The 17905-nt window shown below is 57.1% G+C and overlaps 2 protein-coding genes across 7 annotated transcripts in view; both read left to right on the top strand.

Annotated features, from left to right (window-relative positions):
* HNRNPM (heterogeneous nuclear ribonucleoprotein M) overlaps window positions 1–17905 on the top strand; it is a 103468-nt gene that overhangs the window by 25118 nt on the left and 60445 nt on the right. The gene's annotated exons all lie outside the window — the stretch shown is intronic.
* On the top strand, window positions 4229–14752 carry RAB11B (RAB11B, member RAS oncogene family). The gene is made up of 5 exons (XM_014861951.3): window positions 4229–5339; window positions 11567–11762; window positions 12698–12891; window positions 13162–13242; window positions 13756–14752. The coding sequence occupies exons 1-5, from the start codon at window positions 5300–5302 to the stop codon at window positions 13899–13901; spliced, it is 657 nt and encodes a 218-aa protein (XP_014717437.1). The 5' UTR covers window positions 4229–5299; the 3' UTR covers window positions 13902–14752.

A 17905-nucleotide genomic window follows, 5' to 3' on the forward strand; every position in this document is an offset into this window, starting at 1 on the left:
GCTGGGGGAGTTTTGGGGAGAAAAAGAAGAAGAAGAAGGATTGGTAATGGATGTTAGCTCAGATGCCAATCTTTAAAAAAAAATGTAAACACATCTTTCTACTTCATATGGGGAACCAGTATCACCTGCCACAAACAGGTTAGGAAAACAGCCAATGAAAATATAACGATGCCGATGCTTTAAAATTCCGGCTAGAAAACCGATCTATGGTGAAAACAAAACAAGAAAACCTGAAGAGTGGCAGCCTCTGGAAGGGTGGGGTGGGAATTGACTGGGAAGGGACATGAGGCAAAATTCTCTTGACAGGGGTGGGTTACTCTGTGTGTGTCTTTGTCTTGGCTGATGTACATGTACGCTTCTGATACGTGCATATCATCATATGTAAATTTCACCTTAAAAAGAAAAAGTTACGAGAACAGCCGTAAACAAATCTTAAACTCCGGTTAATCATCTGCATGCTGAAGCGTTCAGAGTTTTTTGAAATTACTTAGTTAAACCTGGAAGCTTTTTTTTTTTTTAAAGACTGGCCCTGAGCTAACATCTGTTACCAGTCTTCCTCTTTTTCTCTTTTTTTTTCTGCCCAAAGCCCCAGTACATACTTGTATACCCTAGCTGTAGGTCATTCTAGTTCTTCTATGTGAGACGCTGCCACAGCATGGCTTGATGAATGGTGCGTAGGTCCGCACCCAGGATTTGAACCAGCAAACCCTGGGCCACCAATGTGAAACACACAAACTTAACCATTCAGCCACAGGCCAGCCCCTGAAGTGATTAGAATTTTTAGTGGACTGATGTCTTTATTTGTAATTTGTCCACCAGCATTATTGAGGTATAATTGCCATATAACACTGTATAAGTTTAAGGTGTGTCAAGTGTTGATTTGATACTTACATATTGCAAAGTGATGACCACAGTAGCACTGGCTAACACCTCCATCACGTCACATAGTTACCATTTCTTTTTTGTGGTGAGAACCTTGAAGATCTAGTCTCTTAACAACTTTCAAGTATATGATGCAGTGTTGTTGACTATAATCACCACGCTGTGCAGGAGATCCCCCAAATCTTCAACTTTTTTCGAAATGCGTCAAAAAATAAGATGATGGTGGGGCCGGCACAGTGGTGCAGGGGTTAAGTTCGCACGTTTCGCTTCAGCGGCCTGGGGTTCGCCAGTTTGGATCCCGGGTGTGGACCTACTCACTGCTTGTCAAGCCATGCTGTGGTAGGCGTCCCACATATAAAGTAGAGGAAGATGGGCACGGATGTTAGCCCAGGGCCAGTCTTCCTCAGCAAAAAGAGGAGGATGGGTGGCAAATGTTACCTCAGGACTAATCTTCCTTAAAGAAAAATAAGATGATGGATGGGTGGATAGAGATGGATATGCGATAAACCAAAATATTAATAGTGGACTCCAGGTGTTGGGGATATGAGTATTCTCTGTACTATTCTTTCCATTTTTGTAAGTGTCCAAAAATTTCACAATAAAATGTGGGAAACAAATTCTCACTAGATCTTTTGGCTTTCTGAAGGTTCTGGATCTGAGCTCTGTTTAAAGAGGGAGATGGGCATCAGAAAATTGTTCAAGAGATATGAGCCAGAGAGAGTGAGCCTCTCTCCTTGGTAATAATAAAGGAGTTCAAGAATTGGAGAAGGGCCGGCCCGGTGGCTCAGTGGTTAAGTGCGCACGTTCCGCTTTGGCACCCTGGGGCTCGCCGGTTCGGATCCCAGGTGCGGACATGGCACCGCTTAGCACACCATGCTGTGGCAGGCGTCCCACATAGAAAGTAGTGGAAGATGGGCACAGATGTTAGCTCAGGGCCAGTCTTCCTCAGCAAAACGAGGAGGATTGGCGGCAGATGTTAGCTCAGGGCTAATCTTCCTTAAAAAAAAAAATTGGAGAAAGGTAAGAGTTTTTCAGTTATTTAATACACTGCTTACGATGGTCACCCATCTCCCACAGCCTGGAATAATGTGATGTCTTGTCTCTGAGACACATATTTGGGAAAAACAGCCTCTGTCCACGCCCTGAGCCACAGCTGCTGTTCACAGGAGAACCTATCTTCCCAATCTTCCTTCTAAGTGTTCCTTAGAAAGGCAGTGAGGGCTTCTTGCTCTGGAGGAAAACCTCTGTGGTTTTCCTGTCCCGTGACTCTTCCTGGAAGGCGCTGGGGCCATAGCCTCCCTGGGGCCCTGGCTGAGCGTAGGTGAGGAGCTCCTCGGCACTGGGAACCAGCCCCTCTCCAGGCTGCTCGTTTGGGGGTGTCCTGTACTAGGCAAGATTGGAGGGTCTCCTTGAGCCCACTGTGGCTGGAACTGGTGGCAAGTCCAGCCTGCCGAAGTGAGGGGGGTCCCGCAGTTAGGCCCTCAATTCTCAAGCTGTACCTGGAGGGCTCATGTCCCCAACCCCATCCATTCTTCAAGCACCATTTCCTGCCCCTCCACCCTCCTCCCCGGGGAACAACAGAAAGAATTTGGGAACCAAACAAGAGCCAGGATGCATAGACAGACCCATACAACCCGAGCAGCGGGAAGCTCTCAACCACAGCACTCCCCTGGATGAGCGGGGACAGCCCACTGAAGCTCTGTGGCCTCAGTTCCTGCATTTGCAAAAAGGGAACGGGTCTGGTACCCTGCCCTCCCACCTCCATCACCCCTTCCCGTTCTCCTGGTGTTACGAGAATTTCATGGAGTATCACGTGAAAAGTGCTCAGAACAGTGTCTGGCTCATAGTGAGCTCACCATATAAACATTAGCCATCCTTATTAATACTGTTATTATTATGAGCCACGCTGGGGTGGGGAGGGAAGCATGACACAGATAGGAAAAAAGTCTTCATGGTGGAAATGGCTTTTGAGTCAGTTTTCAAAGGACAAAAATTTTACAAAGATGGGAAGCAAGCTGGGGGCGGGGGGCAGCCCAGCGGCCTAGTGGTTAAGTTCACTCTGCTTCGGCAGCCCTGGGTTTGCAGGTTCGGATCCTGGGCGCGGACCTAGCACTGCTCATTGTCAAGCCACACTGTGGCAGCATCCCACATAGATAGAGGAACGTTGGCATAGACGTTAGCTCAGTGACAATCTTCCTCAAGCAAAAAGAGGAAGATCGCCAACAGATGTTAGCTCAGGGCGAATCTTCCTGACACACACACACACACAAAATGGGAAGGGGTGTGGCATCCCAGGGAAGGGGGGATGGCATTCCAGGAACAGGTCACTGTGAGAGCCAAAGCCTAGTGGCTTTGTTGGGAAGTGCAGCTCTTCTGGGGATCCAGCACAGAGCCCCACCTGGCTGCAGCGAGGGGCAGAAGGCGGGGGAGGTGAATGGCAGTGGGGTAGAGAAGGGATCTGGACCAACAGTGCAGGGTTCGAGCCAACTCCCCAGGAGTTTGCTGACAAAGGCCAGGGGGGTTCTTCCCTGGTCTGGCTTCTAGCCTTGCGTTTTCGCCTAATCTCATCTCTGGCCCCTGGTCCCCATTCTCCAGCCACTGTGGCCTCCTGGCTGTTCAGACCCATTGAGCTCTTTCTCTCATTTGCTGTTGTGTCTACCTGAAATGCTGTTCCCACCACATCCTCCCCCTCCTGCAGATTCAGTGCAAATGCTACCTCCTCCAGGATGCCCTCCCTGGCTTCCTAGCTAAGGAGCTACACCACCACAGAGCCCAGGTTCTTCTCATTGCACGCCTCCCATTCTGCAATTAGTTGTTTACTTCTTGTCTCACTGCCCCTGAGAGACTGTCAGCTCTGTGAGGGCTGGCACTTTGTCCCCTCCAACTCTGCATCCCCAGCACCTAGAGCACGGCCTGGCACCTCATAGGTGTTCAGTAAATGCTTGCTAAAGGAAGGACTAAAAGATTTTTAAACAGAGGAGCGAGACAATCTGACACGTCTGAAAACGCTCTGACTGTTGTGGGAAGAACGGACTGTGCGGGCTGAAGGCAGAGCAGGGGGATCGGGAGCAGGCAACCACACAGGTCCATGGAGTGGCGTTGGGCACCAGGATCAGGGTGATGGCAGTGGAGGAAGTGAGAAGTGGTCAGGAATTTGGGAGGGAGGAGGGCCGGATAAGGCAATTGAGGGAGGGAGGAGGGGGAGGAGGGTCAAAGATGAGGATCCTGACTTCTGGCTTTGATGATAAAGGGCAGGGTGACGGAGACAGGAGGAGTGGATATGGGGAAAGAGGATAAATGAGTATCGGCAGGCTTGATGGACATCCTAAGGAGGAGCTTCAGGAGGCAATAAGAGCAATTATTATTACAGCTAGCACATGAGCTCTATGCTTACATTACTCATCACTGGTCAAATATTGAGCACGGGGACACAGCAGTGATGGTGACACACACAGGCCCTGTCCTCATGGGCTGATAGTCTGGTGATGGGGACAGAAACGAAACGGATTAACGCAAGAATGAAACACACCAACGTTCAGGTCGTGATAAACCTGGGGGAAGGGGTGGAACAAAACAGGTTAAGCGGACAGACAAGGGGAGGAGACCAAGTTGGGAGAGTCTGAGGCCCAAGAAGGATTTACAGATATTTGTTAAACAAAGACAATGACAGAAAGTGGATGGTTGATTCAGAGTGTGTTCAGGGAAATGATCTAGTTATCTTCCGAAGATTCCATGAGATGAGTTTCTTCCCTGTTATACAGAGGAAGGAAACCGAGGCAGAAGGGTCACCAACAATAATGTCACCAACGCAAGGATGCAAAGTGCAACCGAAAGAGGAGAGGGGACCTCTAGGTGGAAAAGACCCTGCAACCAAGAGAGCAGGAAAAACCTCTCTGGAAAAGACCCCGCAGAGACGCCCCCCAGACACTGTCATTTATGGGGGCGGGGAGGCAGAGCAGCGTGCATTGACCTATGACGTCATTGGGACGTTACGTAGCGTAACATCACCTGGACGCAGCCCCATTTCCCTTCCAGGACAGGTCCTCCGGCGGTCTGGCAGGGTCTGAATCAAGCCTCTCATTGGCTACTCGTTCCGTCAATCCGTCTCATTCTTCCCGTCTTCCGCCCCGCCTTCCTGAGCCTGCATCTGATAGGCTGGCGCGGCCGTCATTTCAGAAAGGTCCGCAATCCTTCCGCCTTTCTCCGGGAGACCGAGAGCGAGGAGGGCGGGTGCAAAGCGGTGCCCACCCCCGGGGCTCTGCTTCCACCTCTGATTGGCTGCTCTAGATGCCGGTCGTTACGCCACCCGCCGCTGATTAGCTATCCGGCCGCCGCTCTGCGCGGCGCCGGCTCCGCCCCCGTCGGGTGTTTGTGGTGGGGCTGCGGAGTCGCCGATCCCGCCGGAAGCGCCAGGACAATGGGGACCCGGGACGACGAGTACGACTACCTATTCAAAGGTGCGGCCGGTGGGGCACAGACGGGCGAGGGCGCGGCGGCGAAGCGGCGGGCAGGCAGGCCGAGGCTGCGCTCCAGGCCGCTGGGCCCAAGCCGAGCCCGGGGCGTGGGGCCCGGCGAGTCAGGCGGCCGGGAGGGCTGAGGCGGGCCGAGCTCGGTCAGCTTTGGGCAGGGGTGCGCGACGGTCCGGAGCGGGCGGCCCAGGAGGCCCGAGGGCCCTGGATGAGCCGGGGCGGAGCCGGGGCCCAGAGGGGGTGGGGCCCGGAGCGGTGGGAGAGGCCGTTAGGGGCGGGGCCTTCAGAGGGGGCGGGGCCGCCGCCGCGTTCTGCGGGCCGGGCTGGGTGGAAAGCTCCCCTCGTGTGGGGGCGGGGCCGTTGGAGGCGGGGCTAGGCTGTAGTGGGCGTGCCCAAGACCGGGGCGGGGCGGGGCCGCTGGGGGCGGGGCTCTTCGCGAGGTGGGAGGGGCCAGGCCTGATTGGTGGCGGCACGTCTGTGGGCGGAGCCTGGGAAGGGCGGGGTGGACAATGGGTGTTGGCGTGTGTATGGGGGGGACCAGGGATTGGGGTGCGGACAGGAGGGAACTGTGTGTGTTGGACCCAGGCCCAGTGGTTGACAGTAGTAATGATCTCTCTTAACTGTTAGAATTCTTAGCACTATCCGAGTACCTGCACTTTTCTAAGCTCTGTGCACATGAATTCGTTGAAATTCTCATCACGACTCTGTGAGGTCCGTCTTGTCCAGCCTTTCTCTTTATGGACCTGGAAACTGAGGCCCAGAGAGACAAGGAAGAAGTTTTGGGGCAGGACTTGAGCCCAGGCCAGCTGTGGCTTTACCACTTAGGGAGTGTGTCCGGAGAAGCGTGCAGCCAGAATCTGGGGATAGGATTGTCACACTGCCTCCCGCAACACATGGTGGCCAATGTCCTGGGCCTCGCCAACCCTACCCCTCAAGCTAGGGAGACATCTCACTTAGGGGTGAGACATAGAAGGAGGGGTCACTGGCTTTGCAGTGGCTTCTGTGCCAAGCTGGGCTCAGGGCCTGTGCTGTCTGTGCTCGGCTCCCTGGCTGACAGTGGCAGCTCTTGAGAGCTCAGCCCTGGGCCCACGTGGGGTGGGCATCTTTGCCCCACTGCCTGCTGCGTGAGGGTCTGCCTCCCACACCAGCTGTTGGCATCTTCCCCTCATTGGGGGAGCCTGGCCATCCCTGGGAGTGTGGTCTGTGTCTGTCACTGACCATTGTCTGTGGTATTATCTAGCGTGTGGGAGCCTGGGGACCTTGGGGATGTGGAGAGTCGGGCAGTGCTCTCTCTCCCGGGGTTATCCACCTGGTGAAAGGCTTCTGGGCAGAGAGAGTGCCCGTGCAAAGGCCCAGGGTCGTCATACAGCACCGTGGGCTTGGAGGGCTGCATGCAGGCTGATATGTCACTGGTAGGCGAGGCTGTGTGCCACCCACTGAGCCTCGGGCTCTCCCCTTAGAGGCAGGGGAAGCTCTGTTAGGGCTTTGGGGACAGGTGAACAGGACTCCAGTCCTGCTGTACCTGGTGCCTGTTTTTATGCAGCCGGCCCTGAGACATCCGCAAGGAGTACCCGCCTGGTCGTGGCACAGCCAGGGCAGAAGGCATTGCCCCAGCAGCCACCTCCTGGTTTCTGTGGTCATTGCCCACTTGTTATTCTTAACCTTTGGCTGTTATAAATAAGCCAGCTCCAAGCTTTGCATGAGTCATCTTTTGCCCGTTGAGCTGTTTCCTTGAAGTTTGTTCCCAGAAGTACCATTACTGGGTCAGGGGCAATGGGGCGGCCCTGGGCTTCCAGGGTCGCGTCTCCAGGGTCCACTTCCTGGAAACACTGCTCTGGCTCCTGCGGCAGCTGGCTCATGGTGGCGGGGGGTGGGGGGGGTGGCTGCCCACCCCACTGCCCTCCCCACTGCCCTCCCCTTCTGGCCTCCTTTTTCCGAGTCGAGCAGGTGCCTTGCTGACCTTTTCAAGCTGGCTTGGAAGTGCACGTCGGACCCAAGGTCAGCATTTCCCCGACTGTGGTTGTCTGAGACCTCATCTTCATGCCGATGCCTTGTCGGAGGACCCCTCTGTTATCTTTTCATATTTATCTTGCAACCTGCTTGGTTTTCCACTCACTCCAATAGGAAAAGGAAACTGTCTGGCTCTGGCAAACGCAGAGGGGAGGAGGGAAGCCAGCAGCCGGGCAAGCGGCTCCCATCACATCCCTTGCCATCCATTCGGCGGGTAGACAGACACATGGGTACGTTGCACTCCCAGGCCCTCCCGAGGCCCGGTGGCCTGCAGAGAGTTAGGCCTGGGCATCAGAGAGGCATTCAAAACACGAGCGTGCTAGAAGAGTTGCCATGGGCCACTTTTCTCACCCTGTGGCTCCTGGACCCTGCCACCTGGTTGGGGGAGCCGTTCAGCCGATCCTCTGCCCCCCGCCCTGTGCCCAGCCTCCCCCAGGCGTCAGTCACCTTCCCCTGGCCCTGCCCTCCCACACTGGCTCCCCGACCTCCTCAGCGAGGCCACCGACCCCCCATGGGTGTCTTCCTTCCCCACGTGCTGTTTATTTTCCTCGCTGTGCATTCCGCCCTCCCTTAGGAGTGTGCTTGTTTATTGGTCTAATTATAGATCCTCACATTTATCCTGCTAACATTTTATAACCAGGGACTGTTTTCCCAGCTTGCCTGTGGATCCCCGGGGGCACCCCTGACCTCCCTTCTGATGGACCGGGCTGCAGGGTTCACAGTGGGAGCAGCTGTGTCCCCAAGGGCCACCGAGGCCTTCCCAGAGCCCCTGGCCATCCGTTGGCCCGTGAGGACCTGGCTGGGGTGGGAAGCTGCTGCAGTGGCTCAGAGCCCTGTCCTCTGCTGTCTGATTCCCTGGGGAATAGCTGTGGCAAGGTGGCCCCTAAGTGCCGGATCCTGGGGCCTGGGATGGTCAGGGCCAGCATCCTGGAGGAGAGGTGGGGCTCTGCTCTGCCTGAGGTCGGGGATCCAGCTTCCCACCCGAATGGCCACTCAGTCTGCCTGAGCTCAGCATGTGGGCCCCAGGGGTGCCGCACTGTCATGGGGCAGGCCAGAGGACCCAGGGCTTCAGGAAGTGCCAGCTCTTTGTTTTTGCCAACTGGGCTTGCCTGCTCTGCCAGCCAAGTGGCATGTCCAGGGGGGCTGTTTCCCAGCCAGTGATGCCACCAACTTCCATGGAAATGCTGGGGGCCGTGTCCTCATGGGCCCTTTCTTTCCCCAAGACAGTAGGTCGCTTGTATCTTGGACAATGCTGATCTCATTCCTAGCCCGCACACGGGGCCAGCCCGGCTGCTGTCCCACCGGTCACCTCTCTGCATCCAGCACCGTGTGCCAGCAACTGCCCGGGCAGCCCAGCCTTCTGCCCTTGGTCTCGGCAGTGGCTGGTGGCACTCATCCTGCTCTATGCTCAATGGGCGACCTTGGGCTGGGGGACTTGGTCACTCTGGGTTGAGTGTCCCCAACTTTACAAAGGGAATAACCGTGTCAACATCTGTCCCTGGGGTGGCCCTGAGAACTGGATAAACACAGCCTTTAGGGCTGGGCCCTGGTAGGACCGATGGGGCTAAGGGGACCCAGAAACAGTACAGCTGGGACAAGCCTGGGAGGAGAGTGAGGGGCTGTGGGGGATACAAGGCAGGGCCCGAAAGGGACCCTCCTCCTCATTTCCTGTTCCGTTCCTGAGGATGTAAGAACTGAGCAAACCTCCCTGGCCTTGGCCCAGTTTCTGTGGCTGCCGTGGGATGGAGGTGAGGGGTTGGGGGAGTGGCTGGTGGGCCCCACAGTCAGTCCAGCCTGGCCTCGCATGGCCCAGGAGCTGATTTGAGGCCCCAGCATGGTTGGGAGTCCTCGGCTCTGGGCCACAGGCCTGTGTCCATCTCCACCTTTCTCTGAAGTCAACTCAGCAGTCTTGCGTTGGGCATCCATGTTGTCACGAGAGGACATTGGCACTGTTGTCATAGGTGGTGTGGGCCAGGCCGTATGGTGGTTTGGTGGGAGAAGAGGGGCCTGAACCGAGGGGTTTTGAAGGATGAGCAGGAGTTTGCCAGCTACTCCCAGGGGTCAAGATGCCCCAGGTGGTGGAAGATGACGAGGCTGAACCTAGACGCCTAAGCTCAGCCCTGGACCCAGAAAACCTGGGTTCAAATCCTGCTGGACCACTTTCCAGCCAGGTGACCCTGGCAAGTTGCTACCTCGTGAGCATGGTTGGGAGATGGGAGCAAGCCTCAGACCCCTGCTCTGCCTCCTGCTCACCATGTGCCTTGAGCTTGTCACTCCTGTCTGTGCCTCAGTTTCCTCATCTGTAAAATGGGTTACATGAGGCTGTGTGAGGCGATGCACATGAAGGGCTTTCTCAGCCCAGACTCAGTGGACATTCTTCCTGTTCTCCTTATTCTTGGCTCTCAAGCAGCCAGCCCAGGGAGGGTGCAGTGTCGTGGGGGTTGCGTCACCTGCCCGCTCTTCGCCTGTGGCCCGAGCATGGTGACCTGGGCATCTTCCAGGTGTGGGGAGATGTGGGCCCGGGGCTCTGCCAGCCACTTTTGTGTCTGTCCATTCCTTCCTGTGAGCCGGGCACTGCACCGGGGGCTGGGGATGCAGCGGGGAACCAGTGTCCCAGATGCCTGCCCTCGAGGCAGAATGGCCAAAAACAAATAAGGGAGACCTGGGGAGGGGTGGGGGCGGGGGCCGAGGAGGAAAGGCAGGAGAGGGGCGTGGGGAGTGTTGGGGGGGTGGGGCTGTAAGAGGACGGCAGGGAGGGCCTGCTCCATCAAGTGCCATCTGAGGGCCCACCCGGAGTTGATGAGGGCAGGACCCGGGCGGATACCTGGGGAAGAACTTCCCAGGCAAAGGACAGCGTGCACCCCATCTCTTTGAGTCCCAGCGAGGAGGCCCAAGGGGCAGGAGCGGAGTGAGTGAGGGTGAACGGGGAGCAGGGAGGGTACGGGGTAGGTGGTGCAGGACCACAGCCGTGCAGGGGGCCTTGGGAGCGGGAGCCCTGGAGGGCGGTGGGCAGAGGAGGGCCGGACCTGACTAAGGAGCTCACTGGCGCCCTCCGGCGGCCGCGAGGAGAACAGCCTGTTGATTGGGGCTGAGTGTGCGCTGGGACCCCAGGGAGGGAGAGATGGCGGCAGCATGGACCAGGGTGGGGGCAGTGAAGGTGGTAAGAAGTGGCGGGGATCTGGACACACACACATAAAACTTTCATCGGGCCCATGGGTAACCAACCCTGCAGCCCCCATGGCTCTCCACTGAGCGGACCCACCCTTGGATGCTAGTGCCCAAGGCCCACACTGGGGGTGCATGTGGTTTCCAGCTGGGGCATCTGGTCACACGGCCATGTATTGTTTTCCTTGCGCTGCACATACATGCACCCATGGGTCCACGCATGGACGCGAGTCTCCGGTGTGCCCTGGGTCTGAGGACAGCCCTCCTGGACCACCTCACGTGGCTCTACCCCAGAGCCTGGGGCGGCTGGGCCTCGGAGGCGTGCTTCTGTGGCTGGGCAGGGGTGACGGGAGAGACCCGCCCACCTGCTCTGCCCTGCGCTCTTTTTCCTACACCCCTGCAGGACAGTCTGACCCTGGGGACAGGGATGCTGGGAGAAGGTGGCAGGCTCTGTCCCTTCCCAGCTATGTCCAGAGGGCACGTTCCTGTCCTGTTCCTCCTGAGCTGGTGCGCTGTGCTGGTGCTGAGTGGGGGTCTGCACAGCTTTCCGTAAGGGGACCGCGGGGTGGGCGTGGGGGGAGGCTTCTCATTTCCTGTTCCTGATCAGTAGGAAACTGGTGTCCCCGTCCCCGAGGGGCCTCTTGCTACCGTCCTTCCTTGCACACATGTGGAAAAGGCAGCCCCAAGAGGTTAAGCTACTTGCCCTAGGTTGCTCAGCCGTGGAGACTTTCTTGGGTGTACCCAGCTGCCCAGGCGACAGTGGAGGTTCTGGGATTGGTAGATCCCCAAGCCATCTGCCTGCCGGGGTGCTTGAGTCCCCGTGCCCCAGGTGGCGCAGCCCTGCTCTGAAGGACTCTGTTCGCCTCTGCACGAGGCAGTGTGGTGCCCCGGCTGAGGGGCTCCAGGACAGCTCTGACTCTGCCCCGTCATTGGCCACCAGGGTGCGCTATGAAGGTTCCGTGGGTGGGCGTGGCTGGCATTCGGCGTCTTGGCTCACTCTGGCCCACAGAGCCTCACCGTATCCCTCCCCGCCCCCACAGTGGTGCTCATCGGGGACTCGGGTGTGGGGAAGAGCAACCTGCTGTCGCGCTTCACCCGCAACGAGTTCAACCTGGAGAGCAAGAGCACCATCGGCGTGGAGTTCGCCACCCGCAGCATCCAGGTGGATGGCAAAACCATCAAGGCGCAGATCTGGGACACCGCCGGCCAGGAGCGCTACCGTGCCATCACCTCCGCGTGAGTGGTGGGGGTGGGGAGATGCAGGAGGCTTGGGCACGGGGCCACTGGGCCCTGAGGGATCGGTAGGAGTTGGGTGGGAGGAGAAGGGGAGAGCACACCCCTGAGAGCAGGGGAACCAGGGTGAAGGGATGAGACCCTCAGGAACTGTGGGACCCTCGGGAACACCAGCACCCAGGTGGGCATGTCCCACGGCCCCTCTCACCCCCGGAGTCCCTCTCAGGCTCTGCACTTTTGCTGGGTGGTGGCTGCATGGTGAGGGCTGTTAACCAGGCCTGGCTGAGGCCACTCTACTCTGCCTGCTCTCTAGCCCTGCCCGCTCGGCCCATCCTGCTGGGCCACATTCCCAGCCTGCCTCTTCCCTCAGGTCCCCTCAGTGCTCACACCTTGTCCCACACGCATCCCGTGTTCCCACGCAGACCTGGCACTCCTTCCCCGTGGCCACCCAGCCATCAGGACCCACTTGGGCTGTCTCTTCCTAGACCCTCCCAACCCCCCAGCCATTCCCTATCAGTCATTTGCTGGCCCCTGGACTCCCTCCACTGAGGCCTACTCACCTCCTGGTGAGTAGTACTTAATCCCTTGGGGTGTGCATATGTCCACTGGTCTCCTTGGTGGGCCAGGCCACAGCAGGCATTGGAGCTTCTGCCTAGCTGTGGCCCTTTCTCTCACAGGTGCTGTGTCCTTCCCTCCTTTTTGTGACTGACCCCACAAGTGTCTTCTGACTCCAGACTCCCTTGACAGGTCCCTACCTTCCTGAGCTGAGTCTGGGGCCCAGGGCCGGGGCCTCAGGACATGCGCCCCTCCCTCAAGGCCATGATAGCCGCCCCTCAGCTGGGCGCTGTGCCTGGGCCAAAGAGCTGTCACCCACAGAACCTGAGAGACCCCTGTGGGTGCTGGTGCGGCTCACCCGGGCCCTGCCCCTGTCCCCACAGGTACTACCGTGGCGCCGTGGGCGCCCTGCTGGTGTATGACATCGCCAAGCACCTGACGTACGAGAACGTGGAGCGCTGGCTCAAGGAGCTGCGGGACCACGCCGACAGCAACATCGTCATCATGCTGGTGGGCAACAAGAGCGACCTGCGCCACCTGCGGGCCGTGCCCACAGACGAGGCCCGGGCCTTCGCAGGTGAGGACGTGCCGGGCCCAAGAGGGCCTGGCCAGAGGGCTGCCAGGGTTCACCCCTGGCCATCTAACCTGGCCCTGGGCGTTCCGCAGGGACCACCTCTTGAGCTGACTATGACCAAGGCATCAGAGAAGCATCTGGAAGGCAGGCAGCCTTGCCCCGAGGCCCCTGCCATCCTTCATTTCCTGGGCTAGGCAGGCGGGGTCCCTGAGAGGGAGCAGGGGACCACACACATGCCCCCGCCTGCTCACCGCAACATGCTCTTTCTTCCAGAAAAGAACAACTTGTCCTTCATTGAGACCTCAGCCCTGGATTCCACCAACGTCGAGGAAGCTTTCAAGAACATCCTCACAGGTCGTCACAGGGCCTGGCCGAGGGCGGGGTGGGGAGGGCACCAGCCACACTGGTCACGCACTCCAGGACACAGCCCTGGAAACCCCGTTCCTTAAACCTGCCTATCAGTCCAGACACAAGGAGGGACGTGGCGTGCTCCATGGGGTCAGGCCAGATCCCGCCCCTGCTGGCACTTGGAACACAGGGACCCCTCGACCCAGCTCCCATGGGTGGGCCCTGCCCTGGCTCCACCAGAGAACAGCCAGCTGGGACAGCTGCGGGGACAGTGGCCTCAGGGTTCCAGCCCCCGTGGGCTTCTGGGAGTTTCTTCTGAAGAGGCCTCGGCGAAGGGTGGGGGTACAGTGGATGAGCGGGTGGGAGCCTGCAGGAGCCCAGCCTGTGCCGTTGTGCGCCTGATGCGATGGGGGTGCAAGGCACGGGGGGAGCCTTCCGCAAGGCTGTGGACTCCCTGGAGGAGGTGACCTCCAGAGGAGTCCTGCAGGGGGGCACTCACCCCACGTCCCCCCATTGCAGAGATCTATCGCATCGTGTCACAGAAGCAGATCGCGGACCGCGCAGCCCATGATGAGTCCCCTGGCAACAACGTCGTGGACATCAGTGTGCCGCCCACCACCGACGGCCAGAAACCCAGCAAGCTGCAGTGCTGTCAGAACCTGTGACCGGCCCCTCATCCGAGCGTGCGTGCACGTCCTCGTCCTGCGTCCCCCTCACCACGCTGTGCCCCCTGCCCCACCCCCTCTGTCACTCTGTGCCTGGCTCCCACCCTGCCATGGAGCTCCACACGGCCAGGCAAGAACAGGAGTCCAGCGGCAGCTCCTGTCCTGCCCGAGGAGAGCTAGAAGCCCCAGCTGCTGCACCCGCTCTTCTTGGGGCCGGACAGGCCAGGGAGGGTGGCAGGATGGAAGGCCCGGCCAGAGGCCAGGAGGATGGGCGCGGCGAGCGGGCTTCTCCAGTTTTCCACGGCAGACTCCAGGAAGCAATTGCTTCCTTCCCTCTCTGGCCAGTTGGCCTAGCTGGGTCCCGGTCCCCACCCAGACCCCTCTCCGGGGACGAAGAGCAATGCACCAGGGGGCCGGGGCAGGTGGACGCTCTTGGCTGGCGGTCCCGATGCCCCGCGCAGCCAGCACCGCACGCGCCTCCGACCTCTCCCGTGCGTGCCACTCCAGCTCCCGCCTGCAGACGTGCGCTGGGAGCCCGGCTCCGTCTCCCCTCCTTTCTGCACGCCGCGCTCTCCCCGCCTCCCCACGCCCCTCTCTGTCTCGTCTCCCGTCTGGTCAGGACCCCGTTTGCAAGTGAAGCAATATTTCCATGTTTTGTATATACAACCGCTCCTGTAGCCTTTGGGTTTTGTTATTGTAGAGAAACACAGATTCTTTATACACTTTGTAAGACTTACGCCAAGCCCTAGCTCTCGATCTCTTATTCGCCCCGTGGCCCCCGCACTGTTGCCCCGATGCCTCGGTTCTCTCGCCCGTTACTAAAATGTACAATCCGACTTCCTGTACAGAAACCTGCCGCGCGCCTCTGTCTGCTTTCTTCTTTCTCTGGCCACCCCGGAGCCAAGGCCCCTCACCGCGCATCCCCTGCTGTGGGCCGCACCGCCCTGGCGCCGCCCCCGGGGGAGCTGGGAGACCGGGACAGTGCAGAGGCTCCCTGAGCTGACCACGGGGGGACCCCGGGGCTGAGGGAGGGGTGGACCCTCTCCAAGCTGCCTCTGTGGCAGGGAGGGAGGGAAGTCTGGGCGTGGGGAGACATTAAACGCCCCAGCCCGAGGACCACCAGCTCTAGGACTTGAGGATACGCCCGGGGAGGGGGTTGGCTGTGCCAGCTGCTCCCCATTCCCAGCCCTGGGGGTTGGACCGCTCATGGTTTCCATCTGGGTATCTGGCCGCCTCCTCACCTGGGGCCTGGCAAGAGGGGCTTGTCTGGGGATTGTTGGTCTGCTGACCCCACCCCAGCTGTCTGCATCCCAGATGGACCTCTGAGGAGGGCCCAGTGGAGGGATGCTGGTAACAGGGGAGGAGGGTAGCCTGGGTGCCCCTCTGCCTCTCGCAGGATCCGGCTTCTCCCCTTGTCCACGTGGGCAGGGCTGGCCTGAGGGCTGGTTCCCGCTGTGGAGGAGGTGTGGCCAGCCCCCAGCCCAGGCCTGTGTGGGCCCAACCTCCGTCCCTGCGCTGACCACATGACCCCTTCCTTGTGTGTCCCCCCTTGCCTGAGTGCCGTGGCTGTTCCAGAAGCTCCTCTTGTGCCCCGAGACCTAGGAGAGCCCCCAGAAACCCTCCCGATTCTGGGTTCTGGCCATGTGTCCTGGAGGGATGGGCAAACCCTACCACACCATTCTAGAAGAGCTCTGAGCCGCAGGGGGCTGCTCAGGCAGGGGAGTTGGAGTTCAGTGAGCTAGAGCGTGTTCCAAGCTGAGGGAGCATCCCAGGCAAGGCCGGCGATGGGAGAGTGGGCGTCTGGCGCACCTAGCAGGCAGGTGGTGCCCTGCCTGCTCCAGGACCACCCACCACCCCCGGCTGTTGACACAGACCCAGAGGTGCTGACTGCCCTGGGTTTGGGGGTGGGCGGGACATGGAGAGGGCGGAGCGTGGACAGAGGCTTCAAGAGGGCCAGGTGAAGGCACGGGGCGCCCGAAGGGTTTTAAGCAGCCAAGAGATCAAATCTTTCTGGAGCCTCTGCAATTGGCCAGGTCTGGGGCACAGACCAGGGGACGAGACTGAGGTGACCCTGTGCCCTTGGGGGTCGCGGTCCAGTGATGCTATTTCAGTGACTGTAATTTCAGTGATTGAACAAACACAGCATGCTCGTTCCGTGCCAGGCACTGCTCTGAAGTCTTTTTAAAAAAGTATTTTGGTAAAATACACATAACAGAATTGACCATCTTAAGCATTTTTAAGCGTACACTTCAGTGTTACTAAGTACATTCACATTGTCGTGCAAGCCCCACCCTCCATCTCCAGAACTTTCTCATCTTCCCAAACTAAAACTCTGTCCCCGTGAAACACTGACTCCCCATCCCACTCCCCCAGCCCCTGGCCCCACCATCCTACTTCCTGTCTCTATGGATGTCACTCCTCCAGGGACCTCACATAAGTGGAGTCACACAGGATCTGTGCTTCTGTGTCTGGCTTATTTCACCGAGCATCATGTCCTCAAGGTTCTTCTATGTCATAGCAAGTGTCAGAATTTCCTTCCTCTTTAAGGCTGAATAATAGTCTTTTGTATGGATGGACCACATTGTGTTGATCTATCATCCATTGATGGGCACTTGGGTTGCTTCCAGCTGTTGGCCCTTGTGAATGATGCTGCTATGAACACCGCTGTGCGAATATCTGAGTCCCTGCTTTCGATCCTTCTGGGTGTCTACCCGGAAGTGGAATAGCTGATCATGCAGTAATTCTGTGTTTAATTTTTTGCGGAATCCTGTTAACCTAAATAAATTATGACATATAAAGGACTTGAGTTCCACAAAAAATGTCTTTCACATGTCATAATTTAGTATTCACAACGATCCTAAGAGATGGGCATCATTTATGAGCCCTGGTTTACAGATAGGGGCTGGAAGTTAAATGACTTGCCCAGGGTCCCAGACTTAGTAATAAGCAGGTGGATTTCAACCCTAGAGCTCTCTTTGTGAGCACCAAGCTATGGCGCCTCCATGTTTAGACTGTTGATTTCAAGTTGTTTGGGTAGCTACCCAGTAGTGGAATAGCTGGGTCCTATGGTAGTTCTATTTTTAGTTTTTTGAGGAATCTCCATACTGTTTTCCATAGTGGCTGCACCAGTTTGCATTCCCACCAGCAGTGTATGAGGGTTCCCTTCTCTCCACACCCTCTCCAACATTTGTTATTTTTAGTCTTAGTGATTATAGCCATTTTAACAGGCGTAAGGTGGTATCTTAGTGTAGTTTTGATTTGCATTTCCCTGATGATTAGTGATGTTGAACATCTTTTCATGCGCCTATTGGCCATGTGTATATCTTCTTTGGAAAAATGTCTGTTAATATCCTCTGCTCATTGTTTGATCAAGCTGTTTGTTTTTTTGTTGCTGAGTTGTGTGAGTTCCTTATATATTATGGAGATTAACCCCTTGTCAGATATATCATTTGCAAATATTTTCTCCCAATTGGTGGGTTGTCTCTTTGTTTTGATTCTAGTTTCTTTTGCCTTACAGAAGCTCTTTAGTCTGATGAACTCCCCACTTGTTTATTTTTTCTTTTGTTTCCCTTGTCTGAGAAGACATGGCATTTGAAAAGCTCCTTTTAAGTTTGATGTCAAAGAGTGTACTACCTATATTATCTTCCAGGAGTTTTATGGTTTCAGGACTTATCTTCAAGTCTTTGATCCATTTTGAGTTTATTTTTGTGTGGATGGAGTGAGATAATGGTCTACTTTCATTCTCTTGCATGTGGCTGTCCAGTTTTCCCAACACATTTATTGAAGAGACCATCTTTTCTCCATTGTATGTTCTTGGCACCTTTGTTGAAGATTGGCTGTCTGTAGATGTGCAGTTTTATTTCTGGGCTTTCAGTTCTGTTCCATTGATCTGTGTGCCTGTTTTTGTACCAGTACCATGCTGTTTTGGTCATCATGGCTTTGTAGTACATTTTGAAGTCAGGGATTGTGATCCCGCCAGCTTTGTTCTTTTTTCTCAGGATTGC

The sequence above is a fragment of the Equus asinus genome, chromosome 20 (genome assembly GCF_041296235.1).
Source record: "Equus asinus isolate D_3611 breed Donkey chromosome 20, EquAss-T2T_v2, whole genome shotgun sequence".
NCBI lineage: Eukaryota > Metazoa > Chordata > Mammalia > Perissodactyla > Equidae > Equus > Equus asinus.